Source organism: Leucoraja erinacea, chromosome 8, assembly GCF_028641065.1.
Source record: "Leucoraja erinacea ecotype New England chromosome 8, Leri_hhj_1, whole genome shotgun sequence".
NCBI classification, from domain to species: domain Eukaryota; kingdom Metazoa; phylum Chordata; class Chondrichthyes; order Rajiformes; family Rajidae; genus Leucoraja; species Leucoraja erinaceus.
In genome coordinates, this window is record NC_073384.1 from 19,888,588 (window position 1) to 19,910,709 (window position 22,122).

General features: G+C 44.6%; 1 protein-coding gene across 1 annotated transcript in view; it reads right to left on the bottom strand.

Annotated features, from left to right (window-relative positions):
* cd109 (CD109 molecule) overlaps positions 1–22,122 on the bottom strand; it is a 114,272-nt gene that overhangs the window by 24,163 nt on the left and 67,987 nt on the right. The window contains exons 21-23 of the mRNA XM_055639137.1: positions 17,352–17,567; positions 8,058–8,199; positions 2,223–2,399 (exon numbers count right to left, since the gene is read on the bottom strand). Coding sequence (XP_055495112.1) covers positions 2,223–2,399; positions 8,058–8,199; positions 17,352–17,567 — 535 coding nt within the window. The remainder of the gene's footprint in view (positions 1–2,222; positions 2,400–8,057; positions 8,200–17,351; positions 17,568–22,122) is intronic.

Genomic DNA, 22,122 nt, shown 5'->3' on the forward strand with positions numbered 1-22,122 from the left:
AAAGCAGAAGTATTGCTAAGAACTGTGCAAACATTGACAAAAGAATTGGATCAACTTGGTTTGCCAGAGAGCTAATGAGCCACAGCCTCTGTGCATAAGATAGGGATGTGAAATGGTCAGGGCAGGAATTAGCAATGAAAATTAATTCTGGATCAACGTCCAAAGCCCAAATTATTTTCTTCATGTGTTCCGTTGACTTATGAGAATCGTGGGAATGTTAATATCGTGGTTACATTATTGTTGTTAGTCTAGTAATCCAGAGGTTGGAGTAATGATCCGGGAACACGAGCTCAAATCCCACAGCAACTGGGGGATTTACATGCACTTAATTGAATCAATCTGGAATTTAAAAAAAAATCCTGAACCTGCAATGGTGACCATGAAACCACTGGATTATACAAACCCAGCTGGAAACTTCAGGGAAAAGAAAAAATGCCGCCTTTATCCAGTCTGTGTGACTCCAGACACACTAATGTGGCTGTCTCTGAATTGCCCTCAAATGATGTCATAACCCATTCAGCTCAAGGGGCAATTAGGAAATGGGCAGTAAATGCTGACCTAGACATTCACACAGACATTTTGTGAAGGAATAAAAACAAATGTTCATTTGTCTCCAGAAGAGTTATTCAATGCACAAACAGAACATAATACAATATTTCTTCCAGTCCTGATTCAGTCCTCTTTGCACATTTGCCCTGTGACCAGGTGGGTTACCCCCGGGCACTCTAGTTTCTAGCCCCAACCCACAAGGCATACAACCCAAGGAGGTTGTAGGCACAAGGAACTGCAGATGCTAGTATACAAAAAAAAGGTACAAAGTGCTGGAGTAACACACCAAAGTGAGTTTTGAAAGTCATGGCAAAGTGAGTTTTGGGCCCCATATCTGAGGAAGGATGTGCTGGCGTTGGAGAAGGTCCAGAGGCGATTTATGAGAATGATCCCAGGAATGAATTAACATATGATAAGCATTTGATGGCACTGGGCCTGGACTCGAGGAGTTTAGAAGGATGAGGGGAACCTCACTGAAGCTTACCGGATAGTGAAAGGCCTGGGTAGAGTTACAGATTGACAGACTCCTGATTAGTAAGGGTGTCAGGGGTTATGGGGAGAAGGCAGGAGAATGGGGTTGAGGGGGAGATAGAAAGGCCATGATTGAATGGTGGAGCAGATGATGGGCCAAATGGCCTAATTCTGCTCCTATAATTTATGAATATGTGACATCTCTGGTTGTGAAAGCTGTAAATTATGAAGCCAGAGGATAGGATATAGGTGAAAGTGGAAGAGAGGGAAGGGGAAAGGGTGAGAGGGATAGTGGGGGAAAAGGGATTGCCTACTGTAACTTTTTCCTAGCGTATAGGTGAGTGGTAGAATCTGGGGAAAATTTAAGGGGAATATGGGGAGAATTAAAGAAAGGGGTTAGTGTAAATTAATGCTTGATGGTGGTTGTAGATTCAGTGGAGCGAAGAGTCTGTCTTTGTGCTATGCAACTCTTTAACTTCTAGGGTGGGACTTGATCCAACTACTTGCTCACTCAACAGTAAGATAATATGTGCTACCACTATGATGTGGTTAACATGTTGGTTAGAATTGACAGCAATAAAATGCTGGTTACTCTTCCTGATTAACTCTTAGGAAGCTGAAGGCATAACATGAAACTCCTTGATCATTGCAGTAACACATTACAATACAAAGCCAAAGAAAACCAAAGGCAAAAAAAATTGCTGAACTGACTTAGCGGGTCAGGCGGCATCTCTGGAGAATATGGATAGGTGATATCTCAGATCAGAACCATTCTTCCGACTGATTGTGGTGGGGCGGCACAGTGGCACAGCGGTAGAGTTGCTGCCTTACAGTGTCAGAGACCTGGGTTTAATCCTGATTACAGGTCCGGTCTGTGCGGAGTTAGTACATTCTCCCTGTGACCGCATAGTTTTCATTCAGACGTTGAAGCCTGAGGGGAAACTTAATAGAAGTATATAAAACCTGACAAGTGATAGGTGGATACAGGTGAGGGAGGTTTCTGATCAGCAGATGGTTGGTCCAAGGCCAAGGGAAACTGGATAATTCAATGTTCATACCATTAGGTTCTAAGCTACCCAAGCAGAATATGGGATGTTGTTCCTCCAGTTTCCACACGGCCTCACTCTGGCAATTGGGGAGGCACAGGACAGAGAGATCAGTATGGCAAAGGGAAGGGAAGTTAAAATGGTTGGCAAACCCACCTTGGATCATGTAGGACTTGGCTTTTGCTTCCATCTCCTCAGTCACCTGATTTTTAGCTGTCAAGTACTGCAAAATGTAAATGTTTGGAGCAAATCTGATCATGTTTTGTTCACCACACCCATATGGCATCTGAAGCAAGTCTTCCAAACCATTAATAGAAGGTCCCAGGATATCACCTGAAAGGAGAAGCAGATTATCAAAGGAGTTTTGCCATTTAGTTTTTACTCGTATTGTCTTGGCCACATTGTGGCTCATTCTCAAAAAGCATAAAGCTTTCAACAATGTATAAACCCACTCAGTCCATGCATTTAATAGTGACCCTCTACCCTAATAAAGAGGCTCCCTGAATCAGAATGGGAAAAGGTGAATTTGGCATTGTGCACAGCCCTTGCTGTGCATTTTTGCTAATTTGATTGTGTCTGATTTTAACCCAATATTTCCTGGATGGGTGATGTAGAAAGTGGAGGTGGAGGCTGTAAAGTGATGTGGAACCAGATAAGGGAGGGACGATGGGCAGATAGAACCAGGTGTGAGAGGGGATAGGGATGGTAGGCTGAAATGAAGAAGCCCAAGTGGAAAGGTGTGCAGGTGATGGGCTGATGGGACTGGCTGGGGAAGGGTAAAGTGTTTGGGTAACAGGGATGGTGGTGTAGGAAATGGAAAAGGTGAACAAAGGGAATGAGAACCTAGGTGGATCAGTAGGAACGGGGAAAGAACACATGGGTAAGGGTTACCTGAAATTTGAAAATTCAAATTTCGTACAGTCCGTACCATTGCAATATAGGCTACCCAAGTGGGATATGAGATGCATTAAATGCCCCAATGCACAATGAGGAAATTTTCCACCTAGGGAGTCCCAGCAGCTGTCATTAAGGATTTGCTTGACTTATGAGTTTGCTGTCATCTGGTCAATTGCTCAATTGGACATTCTGCCAGTGCCATTCCCAAAGATTCCACATGCATGATACCAACAGGGCTGTGCCAAACCCAAGTGATGTCCAGGCCTTCCAAAATTCAGTGTCCGTGATATTTTCCAGGAGCTGCATGCTTTATGCATACGATGGCTGCCAAGTTCAACTATTTATTCCTTCAGACATATGGGGAAGCTATTATGATAGCATTGCCTTCAATGGAGCTCAATATCATAACCAGAATACTGAGCACGATGCCAACTTTCCTCCTTTTATTCTGCTAATTTATAAATCTGAATTGATGTGAATCTCCAGTGTTTGTCAGAGGTTTTGTCCACTCTTTTGAATGATCTATTGGTTAAGTTGCAGTATGCAATGAGCAGCTTCATAACAATACTGCAAGGGCAGAAACAGGAGGAGGCATTTTGCCAGTCAGTTCGGTCATTCCAACTCTGTGCCTCATCTCCATTTACCCAATGTTGCTCTATATCCCTCTGATATTTGAACGCTTCTGTTGTACTTTTTTTTGTGGCTTGGATGAGAGGGCAGAATTTGAGATTCCCACTGAAATTCTTCATTTCATCTTTCAATGGAAGAAACCCTAAGGCAGAAAGTCATAACATGGAAACAGGCCCTTCGGCCCAACCTGTCGCTGCCGACCGAAATGATAGAAGTGTAAAACATCAGCCTGAAGAAAGGTTTGGCAAACCATGGGTCAACAATCTGAATTATTAACCCTGTTACTGTCTCCATTGAAGCTGCATAACATGCTGAAAATCTCTAGCAATGTCAGATTTTACTTCAGGTGTTCAAACAATGTTCTTGTTTCTTCACTCTCCACAGATGCTGTTTGTTTTGCTGACTAATTCCAATAAATCCAGGGCTTTCAGTTTTTAGAAGTTACCCTCTATTATCGACATTCCCTATCAGAGGACTCGCTTCTCTCAGATAAGTTATTTTAACTACTTTAAGTACTTTAATCAATAACGTTTATCAAAGGAGTTGATGCCAAGTTTATACTGTATATATAATACACTCACACTTTAACCCAGGGCCAGATAGGCTGCATCCCAGAGTACTTAAGGAAGTAGCTCCAGAAATAGTGGATGCATTAGTAATAATCTTTCAAAACTCCTTAGATTCTGGAGTAGTTCCAGAGGATTGGCGGGTAGCAAACGTAACCCCACTTTTTAAGAAGGGAGGGAGAGAGAAAACGGGGAATTACAGACCAGTTAGCCTAACATCGGTAGTGGGGAAACTGCTAGAGTCAGTTATTAAAGATGGGATAGCAGCACATTTAGAAAGTGGTGAAATCATTGGACAAAGTCAGCATGGATTTACGAAAGGTAAATCATGTCTGACGAATCTTATAGAATTTTTCGAGGATGTAACTAGTAGCGTGGATAGGGGAGAACCAGTGGATGTGGTGTATCTGGACTTCCAGAAGGCTTTCGACAAGGTCCCACATAAGAGATTAGTATACAAACTTAAAGCACATGACATTGGGGGTTCAGTATTGATGTGGATAGAGAACTGGCTGGCAAACAGGAAGCAAAGAGTAGGAGTAAACGGGTCCTTTTCACAATGGCAGGCAGTGACTAGTGGGGTACCGCAAGGCTCAGTACTGGGACCCCAGCTATTTACAATATATATTAATGATCTGGATGAGGGAATTGAAGGCAATATCTCCAAGTTTGCGGATGACACTAAGCTGGGGGGCAGTGTTAGGTGTGAGGAGGATGCTAGGAGACTGCAAGGTGACTTGGATAGGCTGGGTGAGTGGGCAAATGTTTGGCAGATGCAGTTTAATGTGGATAAATGTGAGGTTATCCATTTTGGTGGCAAAAACGGGAAAGCAGATTATTATCTAAATGGTGGCCGATTGGGAAAGGGGGAGATGCAGCGAGACCTGGGTGTCATGGTACACCAGTCATTGAAGGTAGGCATGCAGGTGCAGCAGGCAGTAAAGAAAGCGAATGGCATGTTGGCTTTCATAGCAAGAGGATTTGAGTATAGGAGCAGGGAGGTTCTACTGCAGTTGTATAGGGTCTTGGTGAGACCACACCTGGAGTATTGCGTGCAGTTTTTGGTCTCCAAATCTGAGGAAGGACATTATTGCCATAGAGGGAGTGCAGAGAAGGTTCACCAGACTGATTCCTGGGATGTCAGGACTGTCTTATGAAGAAAGACTGGATAGACTTGGTTTATACTCTCTAGAGTTTAGGAGATTGAGAGGGGATCTTATAGAAACTTACAAAATTCTTAAGGGGTTGGACAGGCTAGATGCAGGAAGATTGTTTCCGATGTTGGGGAAGTCCAGGACAAGGGGTCACAGCTTAAGGATAAGGGGGAAATCCTTTAAAACCGAGATGAGGAGAACTTTTTTCACACAGAGAGTGGTGAATCTCTGGAACTCTCTGCCACAGAGGGTAGTTGAGGCCAGTTCATTGGCTATATTTAAGAGGGAGTTAGATGTGGCCCTTGTGGCCAAGGGGATCAGAGGGTATGGAGAAAAGGCAGGTACGGGATACTGAGTTGGATGATCAGCCATGATCATATTAAATGGCGGTGCAGGCTCGAAGGGCCGAATGGCCTACTCCTGCACCTAATTTCTATGTTTCTATGTTTCTAACCCACTAAGCACCAGAACCAATTTAATTATGCCAAGATGCAATGAATAGGTTCAGTTTTAGACATGACAGGAACACAAGGATTGTTGTTCCTGAATCAAAGAAACATAGAAATAGAAAAATAGGTGCAAAAGGCCATTCGCCCTTTGAGCCAGCACCGACCATTCAATATGATCATGGCTGTTCATCTAAAATCAGTGCCCCGTGCCTGCTTTTCCCCCATGTCCCTTGATTCCTTTAGCCCTAAGAGCTAAATCTAACTCTCTCTTGAAAATATCCAGTGAATTGACCTCCACTGCCTTCTGTGGCAAAGAATTCCACAGATTCACAATTCTCTGGGTGAAAATCGAAGATGCCACAGTTGAAGGAATAACTATAATGATCCCTGTGATCAAAAAGCAAAGCTGAGCCATCTGAAGGAGAATGGAGAAACAGACATTACTACTGATCTGGGGCTTGGCAAGAATCGGTGCTCTATGGAGGAGACCTTGAAAGGCAAAAATGAGAACTAAAATAAAGGGACAAATATTCTGCATCGGTCTATTTCAGATTAAACGATTGCCTTGAAATGAAAGGAGATTGGACACAGATGTGTCCCGCAAAATATTTGCTTCAGGAGAAAAAGGGAACCAAAATTCTTTGCAACAAGAAGTTACAAGCCCCAAAATAGAACTGCCAGTTTAGAACGATATTTAGATGAAAAACACATGTTTGTCGAATTCTGTGCACATGATGCTGATCCCTCCGCCTACTTCTTAGCCAATCACTTTTGGTATCCACTTCCTAGCTCTACTAATGATAAGAGACTTCCAAGGGGCCAAGACAGGGTAACTGTCCAAGGGTTTCACTAACGGATAGTCCCCACTGAAGGAAACAGTGTTACACAATAAGGAGCCGATTATTTGAAACTGAGGTATGTAGAGAGTGGTGAATTTCTCAGAAATTCTCTGCCCCTGAGTGTTATGAAGGCCGGATCATTAGACATGTTTAAAGAGAAGGTAGAAATATTTTTTTGAAAGGTCAGGGAATTAAGGGCTATGAGAAATTGCATAGAAAGGGGAGACGAGGCCTGGGGCAGATCAGCCTTGATATTAAATGACGGGGCAGGGTTGAGGGACCAAGTGGCCTCCTCCTATTTTCATGCTCTCATGGAGAAACAATTTCATAAGCAGCCTGCTAAATCGTATTCCTCAATCAAAGTAAAGTCATTTTCTCCACACTACAAACATGGAGCTCCATCTTGTTCACTAAAAGGACCTCTACAGTTCATGAAGAGGTTCACCACCACTTTCTCAAGGGTCATTCAAGTCCGGGAATAAATACTGGCCTGGATAGTGATACTCACACCTCAACTGTATGAAGGACATGGAAGAGAGAGGAATGCCTGGTACAATAAGGTTTAAAAGGGACCCGAGGGGCAACCTTTTCTATACTGAGGCGATATACTTATGAAATGAGTTGTCAGAAGAAATGGTTGAAATATATACAATAATATTTTATATCACTTGGACGTGTACATGGATAGGAAAGGTTCAGAGGGTAATGGGTCAAATACGGGCAATGGGAATAGAGTAAATGGGTACAAGTTGGACTGAAGGGCCTGTTTCTATGTTGTAAGAACAATGACCACGTCGTGGCTGACACGAAACAGAATGGAGTTGGAAATCCCAATGGCAATCCCCAATATTTCGGCCATTTTGTTGGTCATTATTTTAAGTAAATAAAATGGAGAGAAACACCTTTCCCCCCAAAAATTGATTGTTTGGTTTAGCTTCCCCCTACCTTTCAGCAGAAAATCTGCTGTGGGTGAGATCAGCTAGGAGTGTGAGTCAAAACCAGCATACAGTGAGGTCCAGACAAAGTGTTTCTTAAGTATGAGCAAAGCCATGACCTTACCACATCCCTGCCACACCCCTGCTTAAGCTCAAGCAATGCCAGTGGTGGTCCGCTCATCCGGTGAGGAAAATTGAGGGCGGCACGGCGGTGCGGTGGTAGAGATGCTGCCTTACGGCACCAGAGACCTGGGTTCGATCCTGATTACAGGTGCTGTCGGTACAGAGTTTGTACATGCTCCCCGTGACTGCGTGGGTTTTCCCTGGGTGCTCTGGTTTCCCCCCACATTCCAAAGATGTACAGGTTTGTAGGTTAATTGGCTTCGGTAAAAACTGTAAATTATCCCTAGTGTGTGGGATAGGGCTCGTGTGTGAAGATTGCTGGTTGGCGCGATCTCTGTGGGCCGATGGGCCGGTTTACGTGCTGTATCTCTAAACTAAACAGGATGGAGCCTTCTTACCGATCACGGTGACATGAGCCCTCTGGCTTCCCTCCACCACGTTTTCCGGGAAGCTGAATTGTATTGCCTCAGTCCAAAGTTGTTCGTTAGCTTTTGGGGCCACAAGGAATGCCTTGGAGAATGACTGCTCTATCCCTTCAGCCTGAGGACAGGGAGGCAAGCAAAGTGTCAAACATCCTTCCATTCACCAGGATTTAGGAGTCTCCATTAATAAAGGTTTTGAGATATAAGTAAACCAAAGAACAAATTGGGATTTTACAAACGTTTTATTTATATCCTTCCGTTCCCATGTCTGTCCAAAAGCCTCTTAAACAATGCTATTGTATCTGCTTCTGCCACCTCCATTGATTATTCCATGCACCTAGCACTCTTCGTGTAAAAAGAAATTGCCTCGCACATTTCCTCTCTCACTGTACAAAGCTATGCCCCCTGGTATATGACATTTCTACCTTGGAAATTGTAAATGTGTGGGCACTTTAATGGAGCAAACCAATTTATTCAACTCTCCCTACTCTTACACTAAATGTTTCCCTTCAAAGTATTATCCAATTCTCTAGAAAGTTATTATTGAATTTCTCACTGCTCTCTTTCACGATAAAAGAAAATAGTAAGATTAAACGAGAACTTACCAGTTTGAAGTTTGATCTGTATTTTATGAGGAGGAACGTTGAGGGAATACGTGAAGAACCCACTTCCAACGCATGCGTGTCATTCTTCAAAGCAGCGGTGTGAGGTCACAGAAACTATAATGACCTAACATAGTAAGATTATCAAAGAGATACCAGTTGTTGATATGATCATAGGAGGGTGGGAGCGGAGGGCACGTATTCCCTCAATGTTCCTCCTCATAAAATACAGATTAAACTTCAAACTGGTAAGTTCTCGTTTAATCTTACTATTTTACTTAGGAATCACGTGAGTGACTACGCGAAGATTTCAAAGCTCTGTGACCTCATGCCGTGGATCGAGTCCATGCTTCACAACTGCTTGGGTATTGGGAGAGAGCATCATTAGTAATTTTAAAACACACTTATACAAAGACTTGTGGGGTATAACGAAAAATAAATTTATTAATTGAAATCATAGCCCTGTATTCTTTCGGGCAAATTATATTGTTGAACGTAAAATGGTTTCTGAAAATGATGATGATGGCTCCAAAACTGGTTTATTATAAAACCTTTGGAAAGTCCTCTCGGATGACCATCCTGCCATTATGAGGATCTGGACTGTGGGCACCTGCAGAATTTTTGCTGCGGATGTTGCTGCAGCCCTGGTGGAATGAGATTTAAAAACATCAGTGTCTATTCCTGCCATCTTTAGGACATATTTGAGCCACCTTGATATAGTTTGGGTCGTGACCCTTTTGTGCGGTTTCTTGTAAGAGATTAACAACGCCATTTCCTGACCTCGAATACTTTTAGTATATTCTATGTATAATTGGATGTGTCTTACTATACACAGTCGTTCGTCATATGGATATGCCATGAATTCGATCACTTGACCCGATGAACCTGGTCTGTTTTGTTTTATTAGATCCTGTATGATAAACACCAGTTTCTCGGGTGAGATGATCAGGGAGTCCAGGCTCAGTTTGCTTAATGACTGGACTCGTTGAGCGGTAACTAGTGCCATGAGCATAACTATCTTCATGGTCAGTTTCTGAAGTGACAATGCTGTAATGGGCGCCCAGCTCCTCAGCATGTTTAGAACGACACCCACCTCCCAGATTTTGGAGTACCTGGTTTTAGGGGGATTTGCATTGAATATGCCCCTCATAAGTTTTGTTACCAGGGGGTGCGTTCCCACCGTGTGCTGCTCCATTCCTTGTGATAGATAATTGGAGAGTGCACTTCTGGCACTATTGATGGCACTGTAGCCCAATCGATTATCATAATGGAGGCTTGTTAAGAATTCCAATATGGCCGGAATGTTTTTGGTCCTTTGGTCGAGGTTGTTGTCCAAGCAGTATATGCCCCATTTCTTGATGTGTCCAAGGTACTGCTTCCGTGTTGACAGTCTTTGTGCAGATGAGATGAGATTCATTGTCCTGTCTGACAGCCCCATGCCGTGTAGTGGGTCTTTCAGACTCTACAAATCAACAAATCCATAGTCTTATGGCATGGATGACTGCCCCCAGTCACTGGATGAATTAATAAATTCGGGCTATGTCCAATAAGGGAACATGGTTCTAACACCATCCCCTGTATGACTGAATACCACGGTTGAGTAGGCCAATCGGGTACTATGAGAATCCCAGATGCCGAGTCTTGTTGAATTTTCCTTAGTACCCGATTGATGAGGCAGAACGGGGGAAATGCATAAAAAAGCCATTTCCCCCAATGCAGAGAGAAAGCATCTGTAGCTTCTGCCCCAGGGTCTGGTTCCCAGGACACATACCTTGGTAATTGGTGATTTAACCTGGATGCAAAAAGATCAATATCTGGTCTGCCATATTTTGCTGTAATTTCAGCAAATATATTTTTATTTAACATCCATTCCGTGTTTTCGTTAAATTTGCGTGACCTGGTGTCTGCCACTAAATTTAGCTTACCTGGTAGGTATGTTGCCGATATCCAAATGTTTCTTTGGATGCACCATTGCCAAATTAAATTTGCCAATTGATCACAAGATGTCGATATATTTCCACCCATGTGATTAATATATGCCACCGTGGTGGTATTATCAATTTGTAATCGTACATGCTGGTGCTTAATTGCTGAGCAATATGACTTAAGGCCATAAAATGCCCCTAACATCTCTAGGTAATTAATGCCACGTGTGTTAAGTAATACTGCCTCTTCTTCCTTCCATCTCCCTCCACAACTGGAAACAGAGTTAGTGGCTCCCCAACCAATGGCGCTGGCATCTGTTTGTAATACCATAGACGGGTTGTCAATAATGATGGGGTTGGAGCAATACCTAATATTATGTACCCACCACTGTAGTTCAATTATAGCTTCCGTAGGCAGCTCCATAGGTCTATCAAAATGACCCTTGTTAAATTTGAGTGCTCTAATTTTGGCTCTTTGCAAATTTTGATAATGTAATGGCCCAAATTGTGTGGCCGGGATTGTGGCCACAATCTTCCCAATTATCCGGGCTACCCGTCTAATGGAGGGTCTGTAGGTGTTAAGAAGCTCGCTGCAATCCTGCTGTAGGGCTGCTGCTTTATCTATTGGTAACGTTATTGACATATTGACCGTGTTAATGGTGAATCCTAAATAATCCATATTAGTTGCTGGTATCAATTTACACTTAACTGGATGGATGATAAATCCTAGTTGTTCAAACAATTGTTTTGTGGCGAGCACGGTTTGATATGCCAATTCATAAGTTGTGCCAACAATAAAGATGTAATCTAAATATGCCATCACCCTATGGCTTTGTTTACGTAACAATGCCAAAGTTGGTTTCAGAATTTTAGTAAATAATCTGGGGGCTGATGTTAGCCCATTTGGTAAGGCTCTATATTGCCACTGTTCCCCCATCCAGTTAAATTTCAAATACCGTCTGTGATCCCTTCTGATGGGTACTGTATAGTATGCATCTTTTAAGTCAATGCTTGCCATATAGAACCCAGTTGACACTAATTCTTTAGCAGTAATAAAAGTATCCATCTTAAAGTGAACGTATTGAACGAATGTGTTTAGGGTTGAAAGGTCAATGATAATCCTGCAACCCCCATCTTTTTTATTTTTAATAAATATGTTTGATACAAATTCTAATTTTTCATGAATAGTATGCTCAATCACACCTTTTGTGTACAATCTTTGTAGCTCCATGTGGGCTTTAGATTGTTCGGTTTTTGTAAGGACAAAATGCCTTTCTGGTGTATGTTGTACTGGGGGTTTATTGGGATAAGTAAATTCTATCAGATAACCCTGAATACTGCTTAGAATATACGAGTCTGTAGTGATTTTACACCATTCATAACTGTAGTATTGCAACCTCCCCCCCACCGTTGTGGGTCCCTTTTTTACAGAAGAACCACACCCACCTACCTCCATGGTTACTGGTGGTTGTATTATTTCTTTGGTTTTCTGAAAAAGGGGGGTTCTGGTTTGATATCTCTTGTTCGGGGTTGTGTGTGAGGTTGAGGCTTCCGCATCTTCCAGGGTGGCCGTCCCTGGCCATACCCTAAAAAAGGCTGCTGCTGGTAATTTTGATTTCTGGCACTGCGACTGGTCTGAGCCACATTTTTTGGTCTTGCATGTGGCTGGTATCGTGCTCCAAAATAGGCCTTTGCGCTGGCCTTAATGAGCCCCAGTGTCTTGGCTTTGTCATCCAGTTTTTTGACTTGTGCGGTCAAGTCTTGTCCAAACAAAAGGGTTGATGTATTTGTGGTTCTTTGTTTGCAGATGGGAGCATATTTGGGGTCCAGTGCTGGCTGAATGGCAGCCTTCCGCATGTTGTTTAGTTCATATTGCACATTGCAAAACAGAGCTAGTGCGTCCTGATGGTCTTTGGTTAGCTCTGTTTTGTCCAGGGTGCAGGTGTATGCTGTGATCCCCGCCGTCAGCCCCTTTAAGGTTTTCTGGATCTTGAGGTCCTGGTTCCTTATGTTTCTCCCCATATGCTGCCAAATGCATTGGTTTACGCTGGGCACCTGTAATGTCTCACAGTTGCCAGGTGGCAGATGTCTGGCCAGTGTTTCTGTAAATATTTCTTGTTGGAGTTTGTGGCCGGACATATAGTTAATACTAGCTGCCTTCCTGGGATCCAAGTCTGCCCCTGTTTGACTTGGCTTAAAGTAATCAGCCACCATGTCCAGCAGAGTCCCTGCTGTTTTAGGATCATGGGACGCTGTATTACCGGGCTCTGGCCCATCAGGGTCCTGCCCACTCTCCTCCGAGGAGTCTGAGATTTGAGGGGGTCCCTCACGGGGTACCCATATGGGGCTTGTCTGCCCACTATGGCTAGTCTCCTCATTCTCGGGACTGCCACTGTGAAGGAGCTCCTCGAGCAGCTCCTTTAAGCGATCTTTGTGCTGGGCTGCACTAGCCATTTTTGGCTGCCCCCAATCCTGCAGCCTTTCAGCAGTGTGCTGTTTTCTGCTGTATCCCCGCTGTTCCCGTCCCCGGTACTCACGGGTGCTGGTTTGCGGGCTTCCCTCATCCAGCCGCTGGCCATACCGGTCTTGACTGTGTTCCTGGTCAGCTGTTTCTTGTGGCTGCTCCGCGTGCAGCCACTCATAGCGGGTTTGTTTCGTCTCCCGCTCCTCAGCCCTGGTCCGATGTTGATACGGGCTGGTCGCCCGCTGCTGCTCCAAGTCGGGCTCTTCCAGGTGGTGAGTCTTTCGCTGAACTTTTCCTCCCGCCCGGGAAGTAAGTTTTGTCGGTGCCAGAACGCTTTCTGGCACAGCTGGTTCCTCTGCCGAGGTATCCAAAGCCGGCGGCTGCTGTCTCTGCCCTTCATCCGTGTTCTCCACACGTTTGTCGGGCATCTTTTTAGCGGGCCGCTTCCTCTTAACTCCATTTTCCTGTTAAATCAAAATGTAGAGTCCTTACCTGCCTTTTGCTGGCCCTTTGTACTCTCCCGTTACTGGGGAACGTCCTCCCCCTCCTGTTGACTTATGCAATGCGTGTAGCGATATGACACGCATGCGTTGGAAGCGGGTTCTTCACGTAGTCACTCACATGACTCCGAAGTAAAATACTCATCTCCCTTTTGTCAATTACCTTGCATCTTGAACATCTCCAGTTTCATGTCAATTCTTATAAGAAACTTCACCTCCTGGCAGTATAGGTGCATGGTTTCCTAAAAGTGGTGGTCAGGTGGACAGGATGGTTAAGAAGGCATTTGCTTTCATTGGGAAGGGCATTGAGTTCTAAAGTTGCAACATCATGATGCAGCTAAACAAGTCCTTGTTAACACTACACTTGGAATATTACATGCAGTTCTGGTTACCTAGTTCTAGGAAGGTTGTCATTAAGTTGGGAAGAGTGTAGATTGCTATTGCTAGGAGCCACCAAAGACTCAATGTACCAAAAGGACCCCTTCTGCGCAATAATATTTGTATGCCTTCCCCCTTCTGCTGCTGCTCTGCAGCCCTGATTATCCCTCGTCACTTTCCTTTCACAAGCCCATATGCAAAATTCATCTAATTCTGTTTCGAAAGAGTTGCACCAGTAGTTTTCTGTCGCGTGCCATTCCCACATATCCACTGATCTGGCTGAAAGGATTATTCCTAATCGCTGTGCTTGCTTGAGGCTTTTTCTATGTTTAAATCTAACCCCATAGTCATGGTCCAAGTTAAACAATCCATTACGGGGATTGCTCCCAGACTTTCAGAGATCTGGGCCATGCATCATCTGTAACACATTTGTAAAATCTGAACCTATTCAACCTTCTCACTGCTACACCATTAGGTAAAGCCCAAAGGATCCAAGTACGTTGCTAGGATTCCAAATATTGGAGATCTCAGCGTATTCAGCTGGCTTCAGTGAAGCTGTTACATCATATCAACTGTGGCCCAGCGGGTAATGCTCTCCTCTTTGAGTCATGCGCCCAATGGTTCCAATTCCTTTCAAAGGCTTGGACACAATATCAAAGTTGACCTGTGAGAGCTGCCTTTCTCAGGAAATGTCTGATTTTCTCTCAGGTCATGTAGTCTGGATGTCATTGGCAAGGTAAGCAGTTATTGCCCATCCCCTGAACTGTGTAGCTTGTTGGCCTGTCTGAGGGGAATTAAGAGTAAGCCACACCAGTGGATCGGGAGTCACGTGTAGCACAACATAGAAGAGTTCAACATAGGAACAGGCTCTTCGACCCAATATATCTGCACCGCCGATGACGCCAATCTAACTAATCCCATCTGTCTGCACGTGATCTACATCCCTCTATCCCCTGTCTCTTCATGTGCCGGTCTAAATGCCATTTAATGGCTGCTATCATATCCGTTTCCACCAGGGCAGCACGGTAGCACAGCTGTACAGTTGTGCCTTACAGCTCCAGAGACCCGGGTTAATTCCCGACTATGCGTGCTTGTCTGTACGGAGTTTCTATGTTCTCCCCGTGACCTGCATGGGTGTTCTCCTGGATCTCTGGTTTCCTCCCAAGATGTATGGGTTTGTAGGTTAATAGGCTTTGGTAAAATTGTAAAATTGCCCCAAGTGTGTAGGATAGAACTGATGTATGGAGTGATCGATGGTCAACGTGGCTTCAGTGGGCCAAAGAGCCTGTTTCCGCACTGTATCTCTAGAGTCCATGGCCTTTAGTCTTTGGCATTTCCACCCTGGTATGCCTCTCATAATTTCCACCTTATGTAAACCCCTCTTAATGTTATGAACTTCTGACTTTGATTGGGTAAGGATAACATATTTCCTTCCCTGAAGCATAGAAATAAACCAGATGTTTTTCTTTTAAAATAAAGGTTAATGCAAGGTTCCCTTTCAGGGCATTAAGCCTTTCATTCCAGAGTTTATATGTTTATATAATTTCCTAATAATATTTAACATTTCATCATGGCTGATCCATCTCTCCCTCTCAACCCCATTCTCCTGCCTTCACTCCATAACCTCTGACATCCTTACTCATCAAGAAACCATCAATTTTCACCTTCAAAATATCAATTGAGTTGGACTGTACAGCCATCTGTGGCAATTAATTCCACAGATTCACCACCCTCTGACTAAAGAAATTCCTTCTCATCTCCTTTCTAAAGGTACATCCTTTTATTCTGAGGCTATAGCCTCTGGCCCTTGACCCTCCCATTTGTGGAAACATCCTCTCCCCATTCATTCTATCCAAGCCTTTCACTATTTGGTAAGTTTCAATGAGGTCCCTGGACTTTGAAGAGCATGGGACTTTCCCCTGGTGGTCCTGGCCAATGTGCATTCATCAACCAAGCTTGGAATAAGATCATTCCTCTTTGACTTCACATTGCTGAACATTGTTGCTTATCAACTGCAGTGACTGCATAGCCATGTCACTGGGAGATTCTGCGACCTCAGCCATATCAAGGTTGACCATACTGGGTGTGCAGCCAAATCAATCCTAAGCTCTCACTCCTACTTCCTCTCTCGCTCCACCCATTTCCACCCACCCCCAAAACCAACCACTGCAATTGACTGGATTTAGAGGAGGTAACTTCTATAATCACATGGCACAGGAGGCGACCATCAGCTCCATCAGGCTCTTTGAAAAAGCAATTTCATTCGTCCCACTGCCCACAATCCTACATACTTCAGGGATTTTCCCAATCATGTTGTTGAGGGAATCTGCTTTCACCAGCCTATCAAGCACTGTGTTCCACGTCACATCAATTCACTGCAGAGTAAATGTTCTTCCTTTCTTCTGGTTTATTTGCCCATTCATTTACATCTCTGTTTACCAACTCTCCTACCAAATAGAACAGCACAGCACAGGAGCAGGTGCTTCTGCGCTGAACATCATTCCAAGTTAAACTATTCTCCTCTGCCTGCATGATCGATATCCCTCCAATCCCTACATATCCATATGCCCATCTAAAAGCGTCAAACACCACTACTATATCTACCTCTGCCACCGCCCCTGATAGCGCATTCTAGCCACGCACTATTCTCTGTGTAAAAAAAACTTGCCTTCAATTCCAGAGGTTATATAATTTCTTGATAGTAAATCCCACCCTTCTCCCACAAGCTATGGTGGATTTGAACCAATGCCCTTGAATCAGTGAACCAGCGTTCTAGATGAGGGCCCAGTAACAACTACTTTAAACATTTCCCTCAGACCTTAAAGTTATGTCCTCTCATCCTTGACATAGGATCCTTCTGAATGTCTCACCTATACATGCCTCTCATAATTTTGTATGCATCTATCAGATCTCTTCTCAACTTCTGATGCTCCAGATGAAATATTCCAAGGATCCAATAATCCTAACAGCTGACACCCTCTTATTCTGCATAATCACTCCATTATAAACCCTCAATTTTTTAGTAAATCTACCCTACACCATGTGCAAGGCCTTAAACTTCCTAACATATGACACGCTGAACTAGACTCTATTCTCACTGTGGCCATGTCAATGATTTTATTAAGAATCATTAAGTCATAAATTTACACAGCACAGAAAGAGACCTAATGGCCCAACTCATCCATGCCAACCAAAGGTCGTCACTTCACTTCCTGGCTTTTGTATTCTATGCCACTACTTCTAAAGCCCAGAAAATGACATAGTTGTGCAGCACAGACCCTTTGGCGCACCATGTCCATACCATGTACGCGAATATTCTTAGCAACCTCTGAATTTGACTCAGTTTGTGAAGTTGCCTTTAAAATACCTGGTCACGAGGAATAACCAAATGCAAGTCTTACCTTCACTAAAATGTGCTTGGTGACAGCATCAAATGCAACTGTGGTTGTTGCCTTCACTGTAACAGGAACCTTTCCGAGAACCTTTGTTGTTACAGGGAAGTAAAATACATGGGCCTCCTGACTCCTCACAGACCCCGTCTTGCTGCTGGGTGCAGTGTTCTCGCTCAGCACTGAAGTCAAATCAAAAAAGTCCCCCAACTCCACGTCCACCTGAACCTGGGAAATTAAAACAAAAGCCACCTTTATCCAGTTTATTAACTTTTCAACAAGGTAAACTCACAAATTATCCAGGGGGGGGATTTGAACTTACATTCTGACAGTATTGAGTCAAGGCTTCTCAATATCATGGCTCGTGTATTCAGACCACTTGGCTGTAAGAAGTTTGAATGAAATGGAGAAGCAAGCTTCAAGAAATACTAGACCTGGGCCTAAACAGTGTAGAGAGCCAAAATGTTGCTTGTGTATCCCGTCAGCGATCGTGGGGTGGGGGTGGGGGGGGGGGGGTCGCTGTCAGCTGTTCTGTCCGAATAATCCGGGAATCACTCCTATTTGCATCCAGCAGGAAAATGGTTTACCACCAGCCTCTTCGGTGGCGGCTCTCCAGCCTCACCCTGTGGAGATTAGTTGCTTCAAGGCCCAGAAAAGCAAAATGGGGTTAATTGCCACTGTGCAGCCCTTTGTGCTTGAGAGCTTTAGAAGAATTTGGCATCCCCCACTGTGATTATTTAATGAATTCTTGTCATACAAGCATGACAAAGTTTGTAGGTCATTAAGTTAATATTTACAAGTTCTAGGAGCAAGTTCGGGTGGCGCCACCGCAGTGGCTGACTCGCCAGCAGCTCATCGGTCATTTTGCCTTTTTTTGTTATTTTTAAATGTATGTTTTAATGTTTCTCAGTAGGTCTTCTGCGGGGGGTTGTGGGGGAGGAATAGGGGGAAACCATTTTTCAGTCACTTAGCTGGACGGAGATGCGTCTTTTCTACACATCGCATCTTCGTGTGGCACCATAGCAAAAGTGTCCATGTCATGGGGTTGGAAAATTGAAGTATCCTGAGCTAATTTTGCTACCACCATCATTTATTGCAACAAGTGATGGCTCCCACTGATTGTCGCTGGAAGCTCGCGTCCTTTTCAGGACGGACGATGACAGCGATGTCAACATTTGAAACATGGAAGATGGGCACGAAAGAAGAAAAGCCCCCCCTCGCAGCCTACCAACTGTATTGGTGCGGCCTTTCCTACCGGAGACCGGCCCAGAGCTTCAGCAGCAGGCGCAGCGCTGAATTACCATCGCAAAGCGGGGCGATCCCTTGCCGGGGTTCGCCAGTGTTGGAGCGCCATCGAGTGGGGCCTACTGACTGGAACATCGTGGAGCTGTCGTCTGCTGAGCTTTTAGCCACGGGCACGACGCTGACTTTAACATAGCGGAGGCCTGGGATCTTTTGTCGAGGATCGCCAGTGTTGGAGCTCCGCCTGTGGACTTTGGAAGCTGCGGTCTCCGGTAAGAAGCGGCCGATTCGGAAACTCCAAGCCACAAAGTGTGTTCCGATGCCGTAGTTTCGATCATCCTGGTGAGAGGGCCTGTACATTGGGCCATCCGTAGCGGACAATTACGGAGGGTTCATGGCCCCGACCATGGGTGATGACTGAACTTTATTGCCTTCCATCACAGTAAGAAACATTGATTCCACTGTGGCGGATGTGTATGTTAAATTCAATTGTGTATTGTTTTCTTTTTATTCGTATATCTGTGTGGTAACTCAAATTGCACTGTACCAATTGGTGCATGGGACAATAAATGTGAACTTAAACTTGAATTAAGCCATTCAGCCTAGCAAGTCTACTCCACCATTCAATCATGGCTGATCTATTTCTTCCTCTCAACCTGGTTCTTCTGCCTTCATTCATAACCCTTGTCACTCTTAATAATCAAAAAACTGTCAATATCCACATTAAAATTAACCATTGAATTCAGAGCCGTCTGGGTCAATGAATGCCACAGATTCACCACCCTCTGACTAAAGAAATTCCTTCTCATCTCCTTTAATTCAGTCCATGCAGTAAATCAAGTCCCTTGCACTCCTGCCATCTACATCACTGCTCCAACCTTTCTGAGAATAATGAAAGGCATAAATACAGTGGATGTGGAAAGGATGTTTCCACTGGCAGAAGAGTCTAGGACCACAGTTCATAGCCTCAGAATTAAAGGACGCTCTTTTAGAAAGGGGGGTAACGTTCTTGTGGCGCTACGAGTCGGCTGCCTCGCCTGCAGCGGGTTCGTTGTTTCCACTTTTTTGTTTTTTTTAGTGTGTCCAGATTCAGATTCAGATTCAATTTTAATTGTCATTGTCAGTGTACAGTACAGAGACAACGAAATGCATTTAGCATCTCCCTGGAAGAGCGACATAGCAAACGATTTGAATAAAAAATAATAAGTGTCCGGGAAGGGGGGGGGGAGGTGATTGGCAGTCACCGAGGTACGTTGTTGAGTAGAGTGACAGCCGCCGGAAAGAAGCTGTTCCTCGACCTGCTGGTTCGGCAACGGAGAGACCTGTAGCGCCTCCCGGATGGTAGGAGGGTAAACAGTCCATGGTTGGGGTGAGAGCAGTCCTTGGCGATGCTGAGCGCCCTCCGCAGACAGCGCTTGCTTTGGACAGACTCAATGGAGGGGAGCGTGGAACCGGTGATGCGTTGGGCAATTTTCACCACCCTCTGCAATGCCTTCCGGTCGGAGACAGAGCAGTTGCCATACCATACTGTGATGCAGTTGGTAAGGATGCTCTCGATGGTGCAGCGGTAGAAGTTCACCAGGATCTGAGGAGACAGATGGACCTTCTTCAGTCTCCTCAGGAAGCTTGTCCAAAAGCTTGTTTTAGTGTTTCTCTGTATGTCTTGTGTGGGGGATGGTGGGGGAAAACCGTTTTCGGGCACCTACCTCGATGGAGATGCGACTTTCTTCCCTGTCGCTTCTTCGCGCCCCCTCCTCGCGGCCTTACAGCTGGTTTGGTGCGGCCTTTCCCGGAGTCGGGCCCAGAGCTTAGGTGCGGCCTTTCCCGGAGTCGGGCCTGTGGCCTACAACATCCTGGAGCCTCTGTCTGTGGAGCTTCTGGCGGCAGGCGTGGAGTGGACTTTACTTACTATCATTGAGCGGGCGATCCCTCGCCAAGGCTCGCCGTAGAAGAGCTCCAACCGCCGGCGGCCTACAACATCTGGAAGCCGCAGTCTCCGGTAAGGAGGTGGTCGATTGGGAGCTCCCAGCTGTACTCGGGTGTACTCGACCTGTCCCGACGTTGGCGTTCCGACCATCCCAACCAGAGGGCTTGAACATCGGGCCATGCAAGGCAGCGACTATGGAGGGTCAGGCCCCCAACCACGGTTGAACAAGTGAGGAGGAGGAGGACTGTTTGAACTGTATTGCCTTCCGCCACAGTGAAGAATACTGTGGTGGATGTCTGTGTTCTTCCTCTTCTTCTTGCTTATGGCGTGCTTAGCCTAAAGTTGTAGGACAACTAGTTCTATTTGATCTTATTTGATTGTGAATGCCAGGTTGATAGCATTCATCAAAATAGGGCGGACCACGTGAAGGTTGTAATCCTCCACCCCGATGTCTGTGTTGAATTATGTTGTGCATTGTGTCCTTTTTTAATTGTAATGCTGCATGGTAAATTACATTTCACTGCACCTAATGGTGCATGTGACAAATAAATTTGAACTTGAACTTGAACTTGAACTTGAGATGAGGAGGAAATTCATTAGCCAAGGGGTAATCAATCTGTGGAACTAATTGCCACAGAGGTCGGTGGAGGCCAAGTCAGTGAATATTTTTATAAATAGATTTTTATAAATAGGTGTCAAGGGTTTTAGGGAGAAGGCAGGAACATGGAATTGAGAGGCAAAGATCAGCCATGAATGAATGGCGGAATAGACGATGGGTCGAAAGGCATAATTCTACTCCTATAACTTGCGAACGTGATTTTAAGCTCAGATTGCTCACTGCAAGTCTGTATTATCAGCTCGCGGAGACCACTGCGTTCTTAATCCATAGGTAAGGACAGTATTTTTGGGCCCAAACAAGTCACGAAAGAGTCATTATCCAAATCATACAGGCTAAGGACATGTTAGTGAGCCAGTGATCTGATAGTTCTATAGTTACTGGTATGGAGACTTGCATTTCATTCCCAGCTGTTGTGGTAAGATTTGAACTAATGTCCCTGGATCGTATTATTGGTCTGGCAACATAACCACAATGATAACGCATCTGTTGGTCATGACTGTACTGCAGTACTTGTTTATTTCAAAACATGCACACTATGGTCTGTAGCTTCTCATGAATCAGGCATGGTGGGCTAATTCTGCCCAGGGCATCCACAAGTTCCTGTTGATTGCGTGTTATTCCAGACAGAATTTTTTGGTATTCCATGAAACATCTTTATGCTGCGAGTGCCAGACCACCCCCCTTGCACAAACTGGCTTATCGATATTTCCCGCCCATCAGCAATCTTGGTTGAACTCACCCGACCTCTTACTGTTGGATTGGAAAAATAACCCAACGCAGACTGGATAGAAAAATCCAGGCCATTCCTTGTTTAACAAGAATCTATCTGCCTCTTCCTTGAAAAAAAAATCAAAGGCTCTGCTTTCAATTCCTTTTAAGGAAGAAAATACCTAGGTGTCACAACCTTCTGAAAAAAGTTGTTTGACTTAGACATCATCCATGTCTTAAATGAGAAATCTTTTTTTAAAAATAGAGATCACCATTGCAAAATTCTG